The sequence below is a fragment of the Manacus candei genome, unplaced genomic scaffold (assembly GCF_025592945.1).
Source record: "Manacus candei isolate 608988 ecotype Guabito, Panama unplaced genomic scaffold, ASM2559294v1 h1tg000048l, whole genome shotgun sequence".
NCBI classification, from domain to species: domain Eukaryota; kingdom Metazoa; phylum Chordata; class Aves; order Passeriformes; family Pipridae; genus Manacus; species Manacus candei.
Genome location: NW_026138096.1, coordinates 7,024,946 through 7,046,055, shown reverse-complemented (window position 1 = coordinate 7,046,055; position 21,110 = coordinate 7,024,946). Strand labels below are relative to the sequence as shown.

The window sequence follows — 21,110 nt, the reverse complement described above, 5'->3', positions numbered from 1 at the left end:
AGTTGGGTGTTGTCACTATGTAACATGGTGCAACCTGCATGAAGAAGTTGTGACTAAATTGTGCCAGTTGTGTGAAAGTAAGCAAAACCAGATCAAATGTAAATTCCAGAGGACAGAAAAGTGACTACAATAGAAGGGGAGGAAAAAGGAAGACTGTATAAAAACCTCTCTCTTATGTCTTACTTTTATGCTGCACATGCTGCTATCAATTTATGCTCACCTAGAGCAACTAACCTTAATTAATACACCACCATCCCAGAGATTCTGTGTCTGGGCATTGGGATTACACAGAAAAGAATATCTTTCATTTGCCAAAGAATACAGTGATCAGGATGAATACTAATGACCATATAAGGAAAACTCCATAGCTTTCACAAGCAAAGTGCTGCAGTATTATCTCAGGTTCTGCACATTTTTTTCTGAAGAATATCATGTCAAGCTTGAAGTACTTCACATATTGTCATCATGGCATCCTGTGGGAAAAAATTATTCTATATGGTTTAGTAATGCTATGGTGTAAACAACGAGAGGCAAGTTGCAAATACCACATGCAAGTTATATGATTTACATCTGGTTTGAGTCTAGCTGGTTCCCAGAAGCAAGAGCAAATTCATTATTATCAAGGTAATATATGCTCAGATGGATTTATTCTGTGGGATGATATTATTTTGCCTTCTCACTGCTTCTTTTTGATTTTGCAGGCAAGAAGAAAAGAAAAGAAAGTCCCAGTCTGGTGAAAGGCCCATGAAAGATGAACGCATTTTAAACCTGCAGAGGAAGATTGTAGAAAAAAAAATGGAGCGTAAAAAGCAAACAGGACTCTTAAAGATTATCCCCCAGAAAACCAGCATCATGCCAAGCAAGGTCTGGTTATTACATAAGGAGAAAGGCTGTGCAATAGACCTGCTGTTCACAGACCTTTGCTCAACTGCCAGCACTGGCAAGGGGGGCAGAGGCAGATGGTGCCATGCATGACTGGCAATAGCAACACCCTGCTTCCTGCACAGGCACAGTTTCTCCAGCCACGGCCTTGACCTCACCTTCTTGTCACACATTCTGCCACCACGGAGCAGGGCTCATCCATACTACACCTGCCTTCCCACTCTTATTATCCCATCAAGACAGCATCTTACCCTCTCTCTAACTCTCGTCTTTCCCAGCTTCCCATCACACACACTTCATCCCAAACTGGGATTACCCCCTCTCTCACCCGAGGTGTGTTACAGTTCATCATTCCCATGGTTTTGTGGAGTGTTGCAGCTGTGTTTAAGTCATCTTAAACTGGGCAAGCCACTCAGGTTCCCTTTCTGTTCATCACACACCTACTTTGATGTTGACAAGTTTCCCAATCATGTTAGAAAACAAACCAGGTTGTCAGCCAGCAGGATCAAACAGAAATTCAGTGTATCCTCTGAAGAGGAGACCACTGTATCACCCGAGGTCTGATCATCTGTGTGTCTTTCCTGCAGGATTCTTCGCAAGGGAACCATTGGAGAGAACTGGAAGAGATTCGGGAAAGACAGTTCAAACTCCTTCAACATGGCTTCATGGCCAGAGAAGCAGCTCAGAAAAGGGCTGCCTGTGTGGCTGCAAGAATTGGAACCACAACCTATATACTGCGCTCTGATATACAGTAAAATACACTTGGAACCAATTCAGGCCTGCTGGGAATCTCCCAATGTACCTATGTACTATAAGGTTGAGTTTTATTCTTTATTTCACCTTTACAGTGTGATTAGAAAAATGTGGGTCTTACAAGCACAATAGAATAAAAATGGGTGTGTTTCTTTATAATTTTATTATTTTTTATTATTTTATAATGATATAATGAATAATTACAATATAATGATTTTTTTCTGGTATAATCAAAAGCTTTAAGAAACCGAAACCTTATCATCAGAGATCCTACAGCAGAATGGCAAATACCTGGGTAAGAATGTTGAGACCTGTATTTCTGGTATTGTATAGTATGCCATGGTTTGCTACACTCATCTTCCAAAAGGGTAAAAATGAGGGCAAAAGCCAAGGAACATTTGTTTACAAATGCATCTTTTCAGAAGGCATAGTCAGCCCAAGGTTCTAACACGTCTTCTTACATGACAGTAACTGCGTGTAAGAGGATCACCAGTTTCAACACTGGTTTTAGAGGATGAGGGAAAATCTGTTTAGAAGGTTTAGGTGATGTGATAGCCTCCAGGAGCCAGTGTCTAGATTCAGTGACCCAGGCAGACCATTTCTCTATTTGCAGATGTAAATCTCTTCAGTATTTAAACAGTGGAAGGAGAACATAACATTGTTTGATCTCTTTAGGGAGCTGCTTCCAGAAAAAGTCAAAATTCTGTTACTCACTTAGAAGATAATTTGCCCTCTATGACAATTGCTATACTGTGTAAAACAGCCTTTAAATCACAAGACTTATCCAGGCACAAAGCCAAGGAGGATATAAATCGGAATTAAAATCTACACAGCAGTAAGGCTATGTAATGTATTTCCATTTTAACTCAATGCCAGTTACTAAGTGTTTAATTATGGCTATTGCAAATATTTAAATTGACGGAGACTGTCACTGACATTAGAGTCAGGCAGCTGCTTCTAATGCTCTCACAACATTGCATTTCTCACTTTTTATTGCAGGAAGTCTAATGGAATTCTTTTGTTGCCATCTAGCTGTGAAGATCATTTCCACAACCCTCAAGTTGATAAAATGTGTTGTATTTTTCACTCGAAGTAAATGCTATAGTAGTCCACAGAAGCAATGCAAGTAGGGCTCATGCTCCATAACAAGAGTTAAGGAACACAGCTGAGTGAAAAGAAGGAATCATAGAAACAGAACTACAGAGAAAAGGGAACTATGACATCATGTCAAGTAAGGGATTGTAATATCTTTAAATGACAAACCCTTGGTGGCAGGGAGTTTGTCTTCCCTTGTGGTTGTTCAGCATTCTTTTGCACTGTATTCCAGAGCAACAAAGCTAAGTGGTGACTCTAACACCTTGATTTTCCAGAAGCCAGCAATTAACAGCTGACAGTCACAGTCTAGGATGTTGCATAGCTGAATAGTTCTTCTTAAACATTTTCAAGAGAATTTAAAAAATGCAAGAAAAAAGCATCATTAAGCAGATAGGGAAGTCATGTGGAAATTTCAAACCCCCATCATACTGCAGGCTTCTTCCCCTGTGATTTTGGACCAAGTTTTCAAAACTTTTATTGAATTGCAATCAAGCTGATTCATAACTATTTCCTTCTCCATATTTTCCCTGCTCTCAAATGAAAGGACTGAGGAATAAAGGAATCTCAATAATCCAGCTGTGGAATTTTTACCTTCAGAAGTCACAAATAGCCCTATTGCTACTTTAGGATCTGGTGCATAAAGTCATCTTCAGATTCAATGTTTTGAGGAATATAACAGAATGTATTTTGAAGAAAATAACAATACATTCCTATTTTTATATCTATACATCATTTTTATATCAATGTAGGCTATTGATTTTTTCAGTGAAGGCAGGTCTTGCAACAGAATACACAGAACAACATAAAAAATACCACCTTCCTCCTGACAAAAGCGTATAACTTGATGCTGGACACAGCAGACCCTATTCAGAACCACCCTGGCCCTGCCTTCTGGAGCACTTTCTCTAGTGTTCCTGTTCTAGCAGTGTGGGGTACACCAAAACCTGAGGTGACCCAGTGCAGAGCCATCAAAGGCCTGGTGGGACTTGTTAGTGTTGTATTACAAAAGCAGCTGTAATGCCCTTGGAGCCAGGGGAGCTTTGGAGCCACACAGCTTTACTCAGACTGCTGCCTGGTGTCTGTGGCAGGGACCAGCCAGCACCTGGTTCTTCCACTCACAGATAATTGAGCAAGCAATGCCTCTACCCTTGCTTCATGGAAACACAGGTGGATGAATAATTCATGATTCATTCATTTACACATTTGTTACACTATTTGCAACCAAGAAGATGAGCCTAAGTGAACAAGGCTGACTCTGAAATCATCTATCAAAAAACCCCAACAAACAACAGAGGTTTCACCTGTCTGATCATAGTGACAGACTCATTAAGAAACATTTCTAGTGCCAAAAGCTGCACATTCCAGAAATCTCTCATTCAGAAGCCTTCACATGTCACTATGGTGTCAGGAGGTGTAACAAAGCCCAGATGACCTGAGGAAGACCAGGGGGTTTTGCCATGTGATAAGCACCAGGCACAGGGCGCTCACCACTCACGTAGCATGGTCACTGCTGGGTGGCATTTGGCTCCCTCTTCCACATGACTGCCAGGCCAGGTAATGCAACCTGCCCTAGAGAACATGATGTTTTCTCTCAGAGAGACAGACGTTTAAATGAAACCAAAGACAGTTATGTTGGAATGGCAAGCAAAAAAAATACCCAGTACAGACCTCCAGCACTTTTTGCCCAGGGAAGAAGGGAAGTCACCAGGGAAAGCTACAAACAGCCCAATTGCTGGGCACAGGGCAGTAAGAAACCAGGGAGGGACAGAGGGTCCTTGCATTAAGGTAAATCAGCTGGGAAAACCCCTTTTTGATGGTGAGGTGAGGTGAGTTGAAACACCTCTGCCATTGTTTATAATGAGTTACACACTAGATCTGGAGTAATTATGCCATGGGCAACAGGTAACGATCTCCCACGTTGATGGCTCTGATAAATTTTGCTCAGTGTGTTGGAAACACTCTGACAAAAATAATTTCTTCACAGAAGGGGTGATTAGACATTGGAATGGGCTGCCCAGGGTGGTGGAGGCACTGTGCCTGGAGGTGTTTAAGGACAGACTGGACGAGGCACTCAGTGCCATGGTCTCATTGACAAGGTGGTGCTCGGTCACAGGCTGGACTCGATGATTTCAGAGGTCTTTTCCAACCTCACTGATTCTGTGACTGTGAAACGTTTACAGAAGACTGGCGGGGGGGAGGGGAAGGGGGATGAGGGGCACCCCAGAGATCACACACACCCTACCTCCAGGTACAACAGCACCACAGAACACAGCAAAAGCGCGATCAGGGCCGAACTAACACGGGGACTGAGGAGAGCTTTCGAGGGACAGCGACAAGGGACAGAGGGCCCCGACAGCCCCGTACAGGCCGCACGCCCGTGCGGAACTACAACTCCCAGCATGCCCTGCGGCCGGAGGAGAGGCGGGGCCACCGGTCAACCCTCCCTGATTGACGTGCGCGCCGACCACTCGGCAGGGTGCGGGGCCGCAGTTCCGCCAATGGCGGGCGGGAGGGGGCGGGCGCTGCCGTGCGCGCTGCCGGCCGGCGCTGAGGTGAGCGCGGCGGGCCGGGGGCTCGGCCGGGGGCTCGGCCGGGGGACGGTGGTGGTATCGGGCCCGTCCCACTCGCCAGAGAGCCCGGGCGGCAGGTGAGGGGGGAACGGGAGCGGAAAGGGGGAGGGAAAAGGGAGAGGGGAAAGGGAAAGAGGAAGGGGAAGAGGAAGAGGAAGAGGAAGGGGAAGGGGAAGCAGGCGTTCCTGGCCGCAGCGGGGGGAGCGGGGGCGATGCGGCCGCTCCTGCCGGTGCGCGGGGCTGGGCCGGCGCCGCTCCGGCCTGGGGACGGTGCCCGAGCCCCTGTCCCGGGCGCGGCCCTGCCCGGGAGCCGCGTGGCAGGTCCGCTCCCCCCCCGGGCTCGGGGGGCTCCGGGGCCGTGAGCGGCGCTGCCCGGGGGGCGCGGGGCGGCCCCACCGCTCCTGCCCTGCCCTGCCCGGCAGGGCGAGGTGCGGACACGGCGCGGCTCCCGCCGGCTCTGCCCTGTGTTCTTGGGAAGGTGGGTCTCCTCTCCCGCGGAGGAACCGCAGGGGCTCAGTGGATGTAGCTGAGTGAAGTTGCCGCTCTCCCCCCCGGTATGGTATGACAGGAGGAGGGGAGGGGAATGTTTCTCTTCTGCCTCAGCGCTCCCCCTCTGCACTTCGATTACAGAATGTGGAAAGACTCAACTGTTTTTGTTTTCCTTTCTTTGTATCTGATTTTTGGGACTGTTGAAAGTAAGCTGTGTCCTCTCAGAAAAACTTGTGCAGGTAAGAGCAATGAGGAGCTTTTCTTCTGGCCATTGTCCATCTTTCGTTGCTGTTTCTGGAATAGAACATCTGACTGATGGAAAGGTTTGGTGTGTTCTGTTCTGTGGGTGTTTTAATGTTTTGTTTTTCTTAGGCTGATCGTGAACATGCAATACTTGTCTGTAGATGTAACTGGCTGCTTGGAGCAGGCAGACTAGTGTATCTCTGGTTGGCTGGTTATCTCTCCTGTTACTCTGTTTATAGTGCCTCTCACCGAGCTTTTGTAGTGTGGGAGTGTTTGACCTAATTTGGGTAACACATAATAGATTCAACTTCTGTTTCCAACTGAAGTTGCTGTAGGGCATCTGAGAAAAGGGGAACATCTTTACAGGTACTGGAAGTACAGGAATATGAAGCTTTGTAACCGTAAAATATCAGATTAGTGTTCTCTGTGATAAAAACCATAAACATTAAGACTATCGCTTTGTGATTGGCATGTGCATCTTCTGTCCACGGAAATCCTGTTATGCAGCTGCATCTTTGATACTGTGTTTTCTGTTGTTAGTAGTACAAAGAGACATTTTGGGTAGAAATAAGAAGCAAAGTCTTAAAGGCATGGGATAACACCTTTTGACATATTTAGTGTATACTGCTTTTGTCGGCTGTGCCTTGCACATTTCCAACCTTTGGATTGACATAATTGCTTCCTTCAAGTAGGTACTTCAGTGTATTTGTTGTGTTTAGGATGATTATGAACTAAAGTCTTGTTTGTGTTAGTCAGACATAGGGAAAATGTCTGTTTCTTGCTTAAGACAGTTTGCCTCAATTCATGCTAAGGACATGGGAGACCAAGACTTTGTTTTCAGAGTGGTGCAAAAAAGTTTTCAGTTTATGTTGTCTAGAAAATCAGTTATTTTTGAATGGTAATTCAAACATATTTAATTAGGTCAACTTGAACTCATTGAAAGTGTTAATTTTCTTGTGGAGGAAAAAATGTAACAGGAGACTTAAATGAGGAATAGGGGTAGTTACCACTCCTGGTGTAAATATTCTTATTTTAAATGGTTTATTTTTCTCAAGTATCTACCTGTACAGAGAAAAGTTGGTGGATATAGTCTTTAAAATGCTGTTTGTTGTGAGGTCAACACTGCTTAAGCCCTTGGGAGAGCTAAATGATAGGAACAATAACTGCATGTGCAGAGCTCTGCCTGTAAGGGGAAGGGGAGTGGCTTTTTCTGGTGCTGTTATCATCCTGCAGTGGTGCAATAAAAAGTATGTAAAAGTTAAAAGTATTTATTGGCTTCCTAAGTTGATCTACTAAGTTTTCACATACAAAAGAAAAAAAAAGGCCAGCTGAAGCTGTGAGTCATTGGATGTGTAGGGGTTGAGAGGAAGGAGGTTGATGCATAACTCTTTGTATCAGCCACTCTTGGGAGTCTGGGTGCTGGGTGGTTCCATGGTGGCTGCTGGAAGAGGAGTGTGTGGGCCTTATCATTTGACTTGGCCTCTCCAGTCCTGTGTAGCAGATTGTGTTATTAAATTGAGTGGTCCTGATGTTTTGAAAATTGTGAGGAATTCTTACTGATGAGTGTATCTCTTAATGTGCAATGTGTTTACCTCTGTTCCTGTGCATTACTGGACTTGACCTGTGGTGTATCTCCTGTGCATTGCTAGACTCGGTCTGTGGTGTATTTAAGGAGGCAAACTTTGCTTTATTTTCAGTATGCATTCTTACAGTTCAGGTAGTTAATGTTCAATGAAGTTTCCCAAGTAAGCCAAGAACATGTGGAAATCTGTAGTTCCACAGAAGAGGTTTGTTCTTGCAAAACAGAAATGTTGCTGGATCATGAGGCTACTTCTGCAGTCTTAATAAATTCCAGTAGTCTGATTTGCTCTGTAAACATGACTCTCCTGAGGTGGGTCGTGTTGATACTGATGAGCCTGCCTATGGTGCTTTATTTTGAGGTGGTTTTACAGTGATGAGCTTCCCTATGGGTATAATTCTCAACTTTCTTCTTCAAAGCAGCTCCTGAAGAAGTTAAGATTTGAGCCATTGGAGGTAGAACGTTTGTGCCTCATATGTACTCTCTGCATTAATTACAAAGAAAGCCTACTGTTGGAAGATTCTGAAAATTAAACCATCTAAATAGCAATCATGCTCTCTGTCATTTAAGACAAAAAGTGACTGTCTGCTGTTGCCATTGAGGTCTGATACTAGATCCTCTGAGACATTTCATAGTAATTGTGTAAATAATCTGTTCCTTGATATCTTGTTAAAGAAGTAAGTGGATATTTAAAGTGAGCAGGGTGGTCTTAGCACAACAGATCTTCTATTGTGTATTACTTTGGTTTTCTTTTCACCATAACTTTGAAAATATAAGTTTGTTTGTTGGTTGGCTTCATTTTTTCTTCTGTTTTAGCTCTTCTTTGGCATTTAAGCCACTTGTGGCCAAAGAGAATCTGTGCAACGTTTTTGTTTGGAGTCATCCCAGGTGTTCCTCCCATGTTTTTAACCCTTTCTAAAGATACTTTGTCAACAAACCATTGCACTGGGTTGTATTTAGTGTTAAATCCTAACAGCACCAGGTCTTGGAAAACCTTTTGGGTGTTTTATATCCAAACTTGTGCTGTCTGGTGAATACAATGAGCTTCTTTTTTATCAGTGCAGTTTTGTCAGTGTATCAGGTTGCTCCAAAAGGTTCTGTTTTAAAACAGTTCTAAGAACCTGTAATTAAAAATAAGCTTATATAAAGTTAATTTCTTTGTAATCCTCAGGTGTGTGTACCAACTAACATTTCCCAGCTTTTTAAGATCCCAAATATTTTTTCCAATTCCATATCTGAGGAGAATCAAGGAAAACATCCTTGACTTTCTTGATGAAATAAAACTTTTAAAAGAATCTAATGTCCTAACTTCCTAATGTACCTCATGTGTTGCTGTCTATTGTTTCTTTTGCTGTGTGCAGAAAACTACTTTGCCCAAGTTATTTTTCATTTCATTTGTGCCTGGTTGATGAAGATGGTAGCTTGTCTTTCAGAAATTAGTTTGAAACAGCACATGTGCCAGGCTTAGGGATGATTCTCTCCCTTGCCCCCATCCCTCATCCCCTGTGCTGTGTCCTCCTCCTTCTTCTCTTTGTCTCCTAAAACCTCCAAATTCATGAATAATAATTGTGTGGAACTAGGAACTCCTATAGCACAAAGGAAATGTGCTCACAGAACAGTCCTGCTGTTCTTTTGGGTTTGGGTTTTTTTGTATGAGTGCATCATTAGGCATGGTCTTGTTTTAAAAGTTCTTGTCCTCTGTCCCAGAAACTCAGTAAAGTGAGTCAAATAGGCTCTTCCCAAGGATGTTGGTAAGGTTGGCAGAAAAGCTTTCTTTCTTAACAAGTGAAATGAAATCTAGACCTTAAGAACAGTGTGAAATGTTCAGAGAGAGCTCTCACTACCTGGACACAGAATGTTGTGGAAAGGAATGTGTAGGTGAGTCCTGCATTGGGGGAGCAAGAGACAAAGTCAGTTCCCAGCTTTCTCTGAGCGTTAGTCTTCAGGTGAGACAGAAAAACTGTACATGTCAGTTTAGATTCCTAAAGGGAACTGGTTACTGAATAGGTTCGTAGTAGGAGGGGATGTTACACACAACAGTTCTGAAAATGAGATCTACTGTGACCAGAATCTCCCTGTGGACTCACTGAGCATTAAGTCTGGCATGTAGTAAATGATTCAGCTGGGGGGGAGAGGGGGAAGACATGTTGACTTTAATTGTGGCTTTTGTGCCAGTTTTAAAATGAAAAAATGTGAGAAAATTGCTGAGTGATGTGTTGCTTAAAACTATACATAAATGTATCTCTGGGCTTAGTAATAAGTAACAAATTTAGTGTAAGCATTTTTCTCAAGCATTTCTTCAAGTTTTGTTTTAAAATATTACAGTTCAGTGTTAACAGGTCTCTTAAGAAAGTGATTTATGAAATAGAGAGAGTAAGTTGAAGATGAAAAAGATCAGTCAGATTTCCTTTAATTCAAGGTTAGGATTGACTACTGGTGCTGTTCCATCCCATATCCCACTGCATGGTCTCAGTGTTTCCTCATCTGTGAGTAGGCTAACAGCATGTCTTTGCAGTGAAAATCAAAGTCAGCTCAGGAAGACAATTCAGCAATTCTTGTTTAACATAATTGGTTTTTTCCTGGCCCCTCCACTGTCTCCCCTCACGCCCTCCCACAGCTCCTCATTGTGTGTTGGGTCTGTGGTAACTGTACCACAGCCGAGCTCTGAGATGGACCCTTCAGTAGCCTGGCAGTTACTCAGAGCTGCCTTTATGCTTTTCCCCTCTCCCCCTTGGCAGGTAGCTGGGCACACACACCTGCAGGCACCAGAGCAGCTGTGGGGAGTGCATGTTCTCCTGCACATCAGCAAGTATTTGGAAACTGAAATTTCTCTGCTCCACTTGCTTTAGATTCCTCTCAAGCTCTTTGGCTCCCAGCTACTGGGATCTGAAGGTGGGTTGGAGAGGAGAACTGCTCATCTGGAGTTTTTGGTTCTCTGAAGATGGCTGCTTATGACACAATTCCCAGTGATTGCTGCCCACGGACATTGCCTCGAGAGTCAATCAGTTGCTTTTCAGTTCAATGTCATTGGGATTCCTTAGTATTCTTCTAGTTTACTGTCAAATTCACTTATTCTGGTGTTTAGTTAATGGGTAGCAATGACTGAGGCTTCAGGCTCAGCTGCAGGTGTCTGAGGCTCAAATACTGAACTCTGGGGCTTCCCTCCCCTCTGGCTTTGGGCAGAAGCTGGTGACTCAGAAATGGGAGTCTTGGAGTAGGAGTATTGAAGAGAACAAGCATTGCAGATAGGTAATCTCTCTTCTCTTTGATAGGTTTGGAAGAACATCGTTCTCTGACCCTGAAAAATCTGGACTTTTTGTCAGTGACCTACTTAAAGGAATCCAAGGAACTTATAGTTTTAGCTTCCTTGCCATTACTTTTTTGTTGTGTGTACCTCTTGATTGGTGGTTTTAGATCAAGAAACACTATGAGCACAGTAAGTATTTCACTACTCAATGCAATCCTGATTCTTGAAATATGTTTTCCATGGCACTTCTGAAAATTATTTTAAGAGCTTGTAGCTAATACACAGGAACATAAGTACATTAAATCTTCATGTAACTTTATGTTCAGTGGTAATGAAGATTTTGAATCCCTTTAGGTTTTAGCAATAGTTCAGAAATGCTTGCAATGTGAGCAAAAACCTGATAAATTGTGAACTAGTCTTCTCATTTCCAAACCATCATGATAGGCTTTTTCTTGGTGAGGCAACTGGTAAGAGATCTGGGGTGATGTCTTTTCATTGATGCCATGCATTCAGGTAGGAATAACTCATACCACCATGCAATGAATGCCCCAATCATTCCAGGACTGTTGTCTGTATCCTTGTGTGCTTTCGTTGGTGTTGCAAAATCGAGGGCCACGTTAATATTGCTCACACAGAAAATGCTAAGTCTCTGTTCTCTCTTAGACTCAACGAAAGCGCCGTGGAGGAGCAGTTAATTCTAGGCAAGCTCGGAAAAGAAACAGGCTCCCGGCTTCTACTGCAGAAATGGCGTCAGAAGCAGAGCCAATTGAACTTGAAGAAAGCGGTAAGCTTTCTTTTGAACTTGGTAAGGACAGAAACTGCTTCTGGAGGCTTGGTGTTCGACTGAATGTGTGTTTCAGCCTAGAAAATGTTAGTTCCTAGGCCCTTTACTGTACAGGAAGGGAAACCTAGTATGGAAGCACCTAGTATGGCATCTCGAAATAACAAGCCTACTGACAACTGGTTTGATTTAGTACTGAGCTACGATACATTTACCTCTGTGATGGATGAGTTGCATAGGAAAGGTCCTCAAAAGCTGCTCAAACATCTGGAAGTCTACTCTGGCAAGCTGGGAGTCACTGCAGCTGCCACTACAGAGAGTGGCAAACTAAGTTTGGGAACTCCTAGGTTTGAAAAAGATAAGAAAAGCTCTGTCATTAGTTGTGTCCCATTTGAAGGGAACATGTGCAGCACAGTACTTTAAAGTTATTATTTTTTTTCTGTGTGATGAGCATTCTGCTGTGTCAGATGAATTGTCTGTTGCTGTGTGCCTCCCACAAGCTGTATTATCCAACAGAACTGTGTGAGGAGCTCAACTGCTGCTCCCCTTGCATTGCAGCTTGCAGAAGACAGGGCAGGTAATGCTCTGTGTGGACTGCTGAGGGCAAAACTTGAGTGAAATGTTGGACACATTCTTATAGATAAAATGGACAGAATGTGGTTGAACCTTGGCCTGTTGTACAGTGGCAGGCAATTTTACTCCTCTGCAATCTCTGATCTTGATTCTAACATTCTGTTTTTCAGCTGGTGAAGAAGTAGTAGATCTCACATGTGAATCTTCAGATCCTGTGGTCGTTGATCTAACTCACAATGATTCTGTTGTGGTAAGTAGTGAACAGCACACTTGTCTAAATCTTGTAGTCAAATGAGTTTTCTCATGTGCTCCCTCATAGAATCTGACTTTAAGTTCAAAACTGACTTGTCAGTGCATGGAAGCCCTGTGTTACAGAAGCTGCTCTGGAGGTGCACTTGCAGGTAGTGAGGATAATATAAAATAACTTTTTGCTCCAGAACCCGACATGAATATATATCAGTCATGAGTAGTGTAACGTAAAGAGATAGTTGAAGCTTTTCTAGATATATCAAAGATAGAATCATAGAATTGTTCAGGTTGAAAAAAAACTCTTAAGATGATTGAGTCCCACCAATCACCCAGCACCATCAAGTCCACAACTAAACCATGTCCCTAAGCATGACATCTCCATGTCTTTAAAATACTTCCACAGATGGGGACTCAAACACTGTCCTAGGCAGCCTCTTCCAGTGCTTGCCAACCCTTTTGGTGAAGAATTTTTTCAAATATCCCTAGTGATTTAAAGAAAAAGCCAAGGGAGAGAAGAGTAAGTCTTTGACTTATTCTTATATGAAGTGTTTAGCTGCTGCATTGGTTTGAGGTACTCCTGTCAGAGATGCCAAGCACAACTTTAGCTGACTGGGTGCAAACCAGTTGATCTCATTACTCCAACAAGTCTTAAAAAATCTACTTTTTTTCCCCTTTACTGGTGTTTTGAAAGCTTTGATCCAACCAGTAGTGTGGTTTATCCTCTCAGATTTGGGATGCCACTGCTGCTACGCAAATCAGAAACAAGCAGCAGGAATAGCATGGGGGTACTTCTTGATGGGGTTGTTCCTTAGCCTTTGCAAAGGAAAGGCCTCAAACTTCACAATTGCACTGCCCCTGCTCCAGTTCCACCGAAGACAACAGTGGGTTGGGGATTATTTTTTTTCCCTTTAGCAGCTGCTCTCATATGAAGCATTTATGGACATCACTGCTGAATCGGCCTGTTTGGGGAGAAAGAGGGAAAGAATCACCTCCAGCCTGAAACCATAAATCATGGAACTGAAATGGGGGAGCAGGGAGAAGGGGGCTCAGGTGGTTCATAAGCTGCCTTTATTTCTATCCCATTGGAGCAGCAGGAGCAGAACCATCAGCATCCACTTGGTTGTTTAGAGCAGCAGTTAATATAATACTTTTAACATTCTTAGTCAAAACAAGAGCAATAGCCTACCATTCTTAGCTTGTTTTGTTGTAACTGCTTTGCTTAACTGGTGTTTGTATGTAGTACCAGGGGTGCACAACAAAGTCTAATTGTATTTTGTTTTCTCTTCTTTCCCATATGTATTGATGCAAGATTGTTGAAGGTGAGTGGACATTTTAAAATTGGTAATGGAATTGTCTTAAATGGACTTATTATTTTTGTTTGCCTTTTCCAATGAGCTTGAGCAGCATGAGTTGAAAATGCATTTAGAAAAAGGCAAAGGATATTGATAAAGCATCTAGCTGGTGTCTTAGGAGAATGAATCCAGTCTGTGTTTCATAGTCACTATCAGAGCTTGTAGAAAGTACCTGAAATAAAATACATCAAAGCTGTTTTAATTGCTTCTTACTTTTCAAAAATAGAATTTCTTTAAGCCCCAAGTTGACCATAATTTTAATTAGCACTGGAATATCAGCTTTGAATAAAAAGAAAATGTCAAAAGATTTGTTTAACCTGTATTGCAGTGAAGAAGCTTAAGGAGAAAGTGATTTGTGGTCATAGTATTCAGTTTCATTATCTACTCTAACATGCTTCAAATTTTGTAGAGAGTAGTATTAACAAGTGTTAATTAACAAGTTGGGTTTTTTATTACTTTAGATATTAAAATAGTTACAGGTCTAAAAAAGTTAATCCTTTATATCTGTCAGCCTTGTTCTGATTATATTATTGGACATGCATTAGTATGTTGTCAGCTGCTTACCTAGAATGTAATCTGTTCTGTGCTCTAAATGAAGCAAGAGCAAGTGAACAGTACTGACATTAAAAGTTGTAGCTGAACACTTAGGCAGGAAGGGACTTTAATTTTGTGACTCTTTATGTCATTTTAATTGATTAATGCTTGATTATTTTTACATGGACACTGGAGTTGCAGAGATAATTGACTTCAGTCTTCTCCCTTCCCTATCACACAGCAACTGTTGCAGTTCCTCACCATAGGACGGTAGCAGTTTCTGTCAGCAGGGATGGGAGGGGTATCTTCTTTTTATGGGGGAAATCGATTCACAGGTGGTGTAATTACATGAAACACGTGACACTGAGAATCTTTAAGGTCGCATTTTAGCTGTTTGTAGGGGGAGGAGTGCAAATGTTTTCTGTCAGTATGTAGCAAAATATTCACAATATTTGGACGTGTTCAGCCTTAATATTTAGGAAACTAGTTTGTTTAAGGTTGCTTTTAACCCAGCTGAGTATGGTCCATTTAAAATAGGAACCCTTACAGACTATTTCTAATCTCACATTTCAAGGATAGTTCCAGATAGAGATAATAGTATAGCTAACTTAAAAAATTAAATTGCAGAGAATCAACGACAAAGGAGAAATCTTAGACTCAGAAGCCAGCGGCAGTCGGACAGCTGTGTACTGAGCAGCGATGATGAAGATGAAACAAGAGACAATGATGTGTATGTGACCGAAAAAGTGTCTCGAGAACTGGGACCACTGGAAGAGGAAACTGAAAGCACTAAGTACGTATCCTCATGCCCTACCAAACACTGAGCTGTGCTTCTTTTGATACAGACAGCACTGACTTGTGTGGCCATCGCCTGACTTGTCTTTGAAGCCTTCACTTAGTTCCCTCTTTCAATGAGTACAACATCCCGTGTTGCATGATGATCAAATGATACCATTTCCACTTCAGGATGAAAAGCCAGCCCAAGACAGATGTACAGCTTTGTATACAGCCTTAAAGATGAGTGTGGGGATATGGCAAGGAAGGGGGATTAGTCACAGGCCATAGCTCACAATGTGTCGCATTTGCTTTTTATACAAAGCTCTAGTAGTTATTTTAGATATGGAAATACTTTTGTTGGTGTTGATGAGGTTTGAAATCACAAGGCTGGCAGGCAGCAGCCTGGCAAATTCCAGTAAAAATGCTTCTGTGTTCCCTGCTTGTTTTGCACACTGTGCCACTTGCTGCCTTTCTCCAAGCAGCAGCCATCCTCCCCAAGGTATCCTTGCAAGGCCATTGTGGAGGTTGTGCTCTTATGGCCAGTTCTTGTTCTGTCCCATGGATGTTATGGAGCCCTGGTATGTGTGCATGTGAGATAGGGATCTTGCTGTTTCAGCAGTAAAGACCCCATTGTGCAGAGAAACAGTAAAGTCCTGCTGTAATGTGTTAGAATAATTAAGAGAACTTGGGTTTTCTGTGACTAGGGAACACAAAGGACATAAGAATTGTTGTATAAACTTTTTTTAAAGTGGTTCTTTGGAGGGGGAAAAGTACAGGATTTAATCAAGCTGGTGTGCTTTGAGCCTTTTGGATTTCTGAAAGGCAATGTGAGAGAGAACTTGAGTATGGAACTTCTGGGTGTCAGATCATAAATATGCCATTGAAAGGGCCTATACTATTCTAACTCATAGTGCATTTTGATGGTGGATTTATAGATGTTTAAATTTTGGTTGTTCAGTATTTCAGAGAACAAATCCCACTAATTGTATCATATGAAAAATATTAGTTTGTTTCTTCAGCCTCAGGCTTCTCTGTTAAAGACTGTGCCTTCCTGCTCTGTGTAGGTGAGGCTGAAAGAATTCACTGCTGCAGCATTTAACATTGACAAAAGGGTCCTCCCTGGTGCTGGAGACTGCCAGAGCCATCTCTAGTGTTGGAATCCTCTTCCTTCTAAGAAGATTATCATTAATTATGATTTGTTACTGAGGTGCTATTATAGCTGCTGCCTAAAGAATTTGAGGAGTAAAAATGGGAGAATTAGTGGAGTTAAATTTTGTAGGTTAAACAAGGGGTAGATGTTAGTAGGGTCCCCTGCTTGAATTTAAGCTATTCTATGCTTTCTATTCCTCTATGATTAATAAATTACAAACTGTGATTTAGCATGAGCCGTGACATAAAGCCAAGTGTTTAAGGTAGAGGTCTGAAAGTTTAAAATAGAGATTGATTTCAAAAGAAAAGCAGCAGGAAACTCTTTCTAATAGAGAATAATATTTAGCAGTTGGGCTAGGACATGTTCCTTAGGCAGCTGAGCTGTATCCCTTTGGCAAGTGTGTGTGCAATAGAACTGTCCTGGAGGCTGAAGGCAGCACAGGGACGTCTGTAAGCACAGCTGGGTAACAGCCACCGAGTGGGTCTTTCCTGCTTGGAAGTGGAAATTTGTTTTTTGGTATCTCCCAATGTTCATCTGTTGCTGCCCTCCATTTTATAAGGAGAAGTTCTTGGAATGTGTGTGTTGCTAAATTAGAACAGGGGATATTTGAATTTCTGACAGCCTCTTCCCTTTGTAGAATGACTTGTTTCCAAGGCACAGGCAGATGCTTTTGTTACAGAGCTTTACTGATGTTGTTGATGGCCATACCTATGGTGCCCAGTGCTAGAGACTGCTGTCCCTTCTAGTGCTAGAGCAGGGTGACTGACTGCATCTTCCCCCTAGTGAAAACCTTTCCCTTAGAACAAGGAGACCCAAACTCCTCATTACATGCCACAAACTGAGGGAGCTCAAGATACATGGGGATCTTCAAAAGAAATGTGTCATGGCTGGTCTGTGCTCAGATGGTGACGGGACGTTTTGTGTGTCGGGAGTGCCCGACATGCAGTGAGATTAACGGCTGCATGTTCTTTCTTGTTCTGTTCTCTCTGCCACAAGGCCGTCTGGTACTGTTAGCTGTCCCATTTGCATGGATGTCTACTCAGAGGTAAGAGTCCACATGCTGTCATCCTTTCTGTCTTGTGGGGGGGAGAATGGGGCAGAGGGGGAGCTGCACAACTCAGTTGGCCTGTTTGGGATGTTGCAGAGATCTGACTTGAAGCACAGAGCTTGTTTTGAAGCTCATACTAACTTGTCACTCCAAGTCACTCCTTGGTGGCATGGATAGAGGGAGAAACTTTTGCCAGGATGGCACTGAAAGATCTTTCAGTTCCGTATTATTCTAAGAGTAAAAGACAATTCCAGATATCCAAGTCCTGTTTGCCTGGTGGCAGGAGACCAGCAAAGTTGAATTCTTTACTTCCAGTGCCTCTTGTGGTTTCCTTTCTTCCAGATTGTGCAAAGTGGACGACTGATTGTGTCAACAAAATGTGGCCATGTCTTCTGCAGTCAGTGCCTCCGTGATTCCCTTAGGAATGCCAACTCTTGCCCAACCTGCAGGAAGAAACTCACTCACAGACAATATCATCCCATTTATATATGAGTACTTTTACTTCTCAGGACAGTCTCAATGGATTTTGGGGGAAAATGTCATGTTTTCAGTGCTTTGAAGATTTAAAGAGCAACAGGTTGTGCACAAATCCAAATAAAATTGTTTTGGTTTTTTTTTGGAGAACGACTTGTATGTATTTAGACAACATTTTTTTATGGTCCAAGCTGCTTCTTTTTATGTTCCTTGTTATAATGTTTTATCAATGACTGTCTATAAACTAGACCAGCAGCCTGGACCAGGAAGGAAGCAGTTAATCAATTTTCTTCTACTTTTTCTAATGCTAAAAAATGAGGGGGCCTGAATATTTTGTTTTTTCTTACTCTATAAATTATTCCCACCATCACATATAGATACGAAATAGTTTCCTTTTCAGAAGACAGATTAGCAATTTATCATTTAATTACACTTTTGGTTTTGTCCTGTAAGAAGTTCACAACTCTTACTTTCCTGCATGTCGTCTTTGCCCAAGTAGAGTAAGTTCTGTAGTGATGGCTTGTGTTTTCATAAACAAGGCTTACATTGACAATGAAGGTTATGCAATAAAATAACCTGCTGTTGACCGGCAGTCAGGTGTTTTGAGCAGAAGGCTTGAACATGTAGATGTTTTTATGAACTCCGTGAGATCTAAAATACGTAGAAACGTTGCAACATGTACAATGTGAAAATGCTTCTTTGATTGTTTTAACTGCCAAGAATTCCTGTATTTGAATCCAAACACTGACTTTATTTTCTAACATGATGAGGTGGTCTCTTGGGTTTACTGCTGTGCTGTAACACTCTCTCCTAATAACCAATGAGAATACAGACTTCTCTAGGCTTCCTAGTGATGAATAAGAAGCAAACTGTATGCTGTCCTCTTGTCAGGTGAATACCAAACTGCCTACAGATCTTCTTACTGTGTCAGCTGTTCCCTGTTTAATGCTTTGAGTGTGTTTGCTTTGCTGTTCTCTCTGGTTGTTACACTGATACCTGACTGGTTGTAGCCTGGTGCATAGGATTGAAAATTAAAGAACCGTACTGCCATGGATTTAGGAAGCGGAGGCTTTAGAAGGTGTTTGCTGGCAATGTTAACTTGACAGCTTTTTGAGAGACAAGTTTAATCACTCTTTGCCCTGAGGGTTGCCCAGCTTTCTTTAAATGTGTATTTTTAAAAAAGAAGAGAAGGCAGGTATATGTCCTAAGAGAGAGAATTCCTCTATTTCAGAAGGCAGGAATACACCAGTTTATGTACTGTTATCAAGTCACTTTTTTTTCACCCCAGAACTCAGTTCTAAATGCTTCAAGTCTGTTACTAAATGTGCAAGCTGATGTAGATGAGCCGATACAAACAGGTTTATGTAGACAAGATGATTAAAATCAGTGTTTTATGATCCACATTTGCAGTAGGCATATCTGTGAAAAAGTCCAGAATTTACCTTGGACACCTTTTGGCAGTTGGTTGATTATGGAAACCATTATAAGAACCATTCTGTGCCCTGGTGCAGCACAACTGTAGGATGTGTCTTTGCTAACCTGTCCTAGGGATCTGTAGGAAGTCTTTAATTACAGCAGCTCTTGTAATTAGCTGTTTCAAGATCTTTCTTGAAGTTTGCAACCCAAAGTAAAGTTGATTTCTTTCTTTTTTTTTTTTAATGAGGATGTTTATGGATGTTTCTGGATATAGTAATACAGAGTTTTGTTCTGTAAAGGCTGTCTGAAGAAATGCAGTACCTTCCCCACCCTGGTTTGGAATAGCTTTGGTTCAGCACTGTTAGCAGGAATATGCAGTTTCTGCATTGTGGCAGTACAGTGACTCCTACAGAGTTACACACATTCAGTTCCTGTGTGCTCCCACTGGTAATAGAAACTACAGGCAAGGACTACGGCTGTCTTAGGGTAGTGTGGTGACAGTGACAGCTGCATTTGTGTCCCAAAAAGCAGATAGTCAATGCTTAAAGCATTAACTGTGTGAACAGAAAAAATCCAACATTAAAACAGTCAAGACCCTTAAGGGTCACAGGAACAGCTTTCTCCAAGTAGCTTAAGAAACAAATAATACTAAATTATGGCCAGTTTTCCTTGGGTGACTGCTCCATGAGAAAAACGATCAAAAGAGGATTTAAGGGATTACTTCTGGGGATGAGGGTGAGTTCCTTAACCATGCATCTTTCACAGTGTACTAGCCATAGCCTAAATGACTTTGCACAACTCCCTCCATGTAAATAACACTTTACAGTTAGTGTCTCCATAAATAGATTTAATTGAAATTTAGATATCATAAACTATAAAATAACAAGACAAAACATTTTTAGCTTTTGTGTACCCTGTGAAGTGCCACAAATTTTGTGCATCTCAAAATTAATATTATGCCAGTAAATGGAAAAAAATAGGAAATTCATTACATGCTTTCTTTTTAAGGGGAAAAAAGAAAAAAATCTGAATATACTTGAGTTCCAGTAATGTTTTGCATTGGCAAGAACTCATAGATACAGGAAAAAACTCTTTATAATATGTAGATGTCTGTCTTGCTGTATATAGTTCAGTTTTTCCTGTATTTAATTGTATTCGAGTCTGTCTGCCCATCTGTGTTGGACTCTGCTGGTAAGCAAAGGGTTTTCTTAACAGGTGGAAATAAAAGTCTTGGTTTGACCAATCATAAGGACTTGTTCTTTTCATCATGATCTAGTCCTTAATTTCGGGGAAAAACCTCCTGCAGACCGAAGCCTTTTAGTTGCTGGGGCCAGCGTGTGTTGGGTGGACTGAAGGAGAAGGGCGCTGCCTGGGGCGGAGGGAGGGATGTGTGGACGGGAGGGGAAAGTCCTGCTGTGGGCTGGGGCAGGGTGGCCATGCAGGGCTGGGCCTGTGAGTGGGGGGATCCCGGCCGGTGGTGCCGGAGAGGGCTGACTGGAAGGGGTGGCAGGCTGTTGGGCCATCTGCCTGCTCTGAAGCTGCTGGGCAAACCCACGTTGCCTGTTGCGTGCAGACGTCGTCGTCAGATGGGAGGCAGCGTGCTGGAGAGAGGGAGAGGAGGAACGCAGAGGAGAGGGCCGGGCGCCTGCTGCTTTGCAAGTCATGATAAAGCTCATTGGAGTTCTTCTCCCAACAAACTAAAGAGATGCCCTTTCCCTGAAGTTCTTGGCCCTCCTTTTGGCTTTTCATACATTCTCTTCTTTCTTAACTTTTGCCCTTTCTTACTCTCAACAAGGCAATTCTACCCACAAGTAACTTGTCTCTCTGACCCTGGGACATGCCGTGGCCACGGCTGGCTGCCCAGGGTGGTGGCACCGCCAGCTGCTGGATGCAGACAG

The 21,110-nt window shown here is 42.5% G+C and overlaps 2 protein-coding genes across 5 annotated transcripts in view; both read left to right on the top strand.

Annotated features, from left to right (window-relative positions):
• The window catches only part of CFAP99 (cilia and flagella associated protein 99), a 55,540-nt gene extending 53,747 nt beyond the window's left edge, over positions 1 to 1,793 (top strand). For 3 of the 4 annotated variants that reach the window (XM_051798580.1, XM_051798578.1, XM_051798579.1), the window contains 2 exons: positions 702 to 864; positions 1,470 to 1,793. In XM_051798580.1, coding sequence (XP_051654540.1) covers positions 702 to 864; positions 1,470 to 1,637 — 331 coding nt within the window. In that variant the 3' untranslated portion in view covers positions 1,638 to 1,793. The remainder of the gene's footprint in view (positions 1 to 701; positions 865 to 1,469) is intronic. The other variant, XM_051798577.1, reaches the window with a different exon arrangement.
• Positions 1,794 to 5,721: 3,928 nt separating this feature from the next.
• Positions 5,722 to 20,461, top strand: RNF4 (ring finger protein 4). The gene is made up of 8 exons (XM_051798664.1): positions 5,722 to 6,028; positions 10,884 to 11,047; positions 11,522 to 11,642; positions 12,383 to 12,462; positions 13,771 to 13,780; positions 14,975 to 15,140; positions 17,271 to 17,319; positions 17,665 to 20,461. Exons 1-8 carry the CDS (start codon positions 5,884 to 5,886, stop codon positions 17,812 to 17,814), a joined length of 885 nt encoding a protein of 294 aa, XP_051654624.1. The 5' UTR covers positions 5,722 to 5,883; the 3' UTR covers positions 17,815 to 20,461.
• The last annotated feature ends 649 nt before the right edge of the window (positions 20,462 to 21,110 follow it).

Excerpts from the sequence above, each read along its gene's own strand:
- RNF4 (XM_051798664.1), top strand. The coding sequence starts at position 5,884 with ATGTTTCTCTTCTGCCTCAGCGCTCCCCCTCTGCACTTCGATTACAGA. Across the intron at positions 6,029-10,883 it reads TCTCAGAAAAACTTGTGCAG|GTTTGGAAGAACATCGTTCT; the intron begins GTAAGAGCAATG and ends TCTCTTTGATAG. Across the intron at positions 15,141-17,270 it reads GAGGAAACTGAAAGCACTAA|GCCGTCTGGTACTGTTAGCT; the intron begins GTACGTATCCTC and ends CTCTGCCACAAG.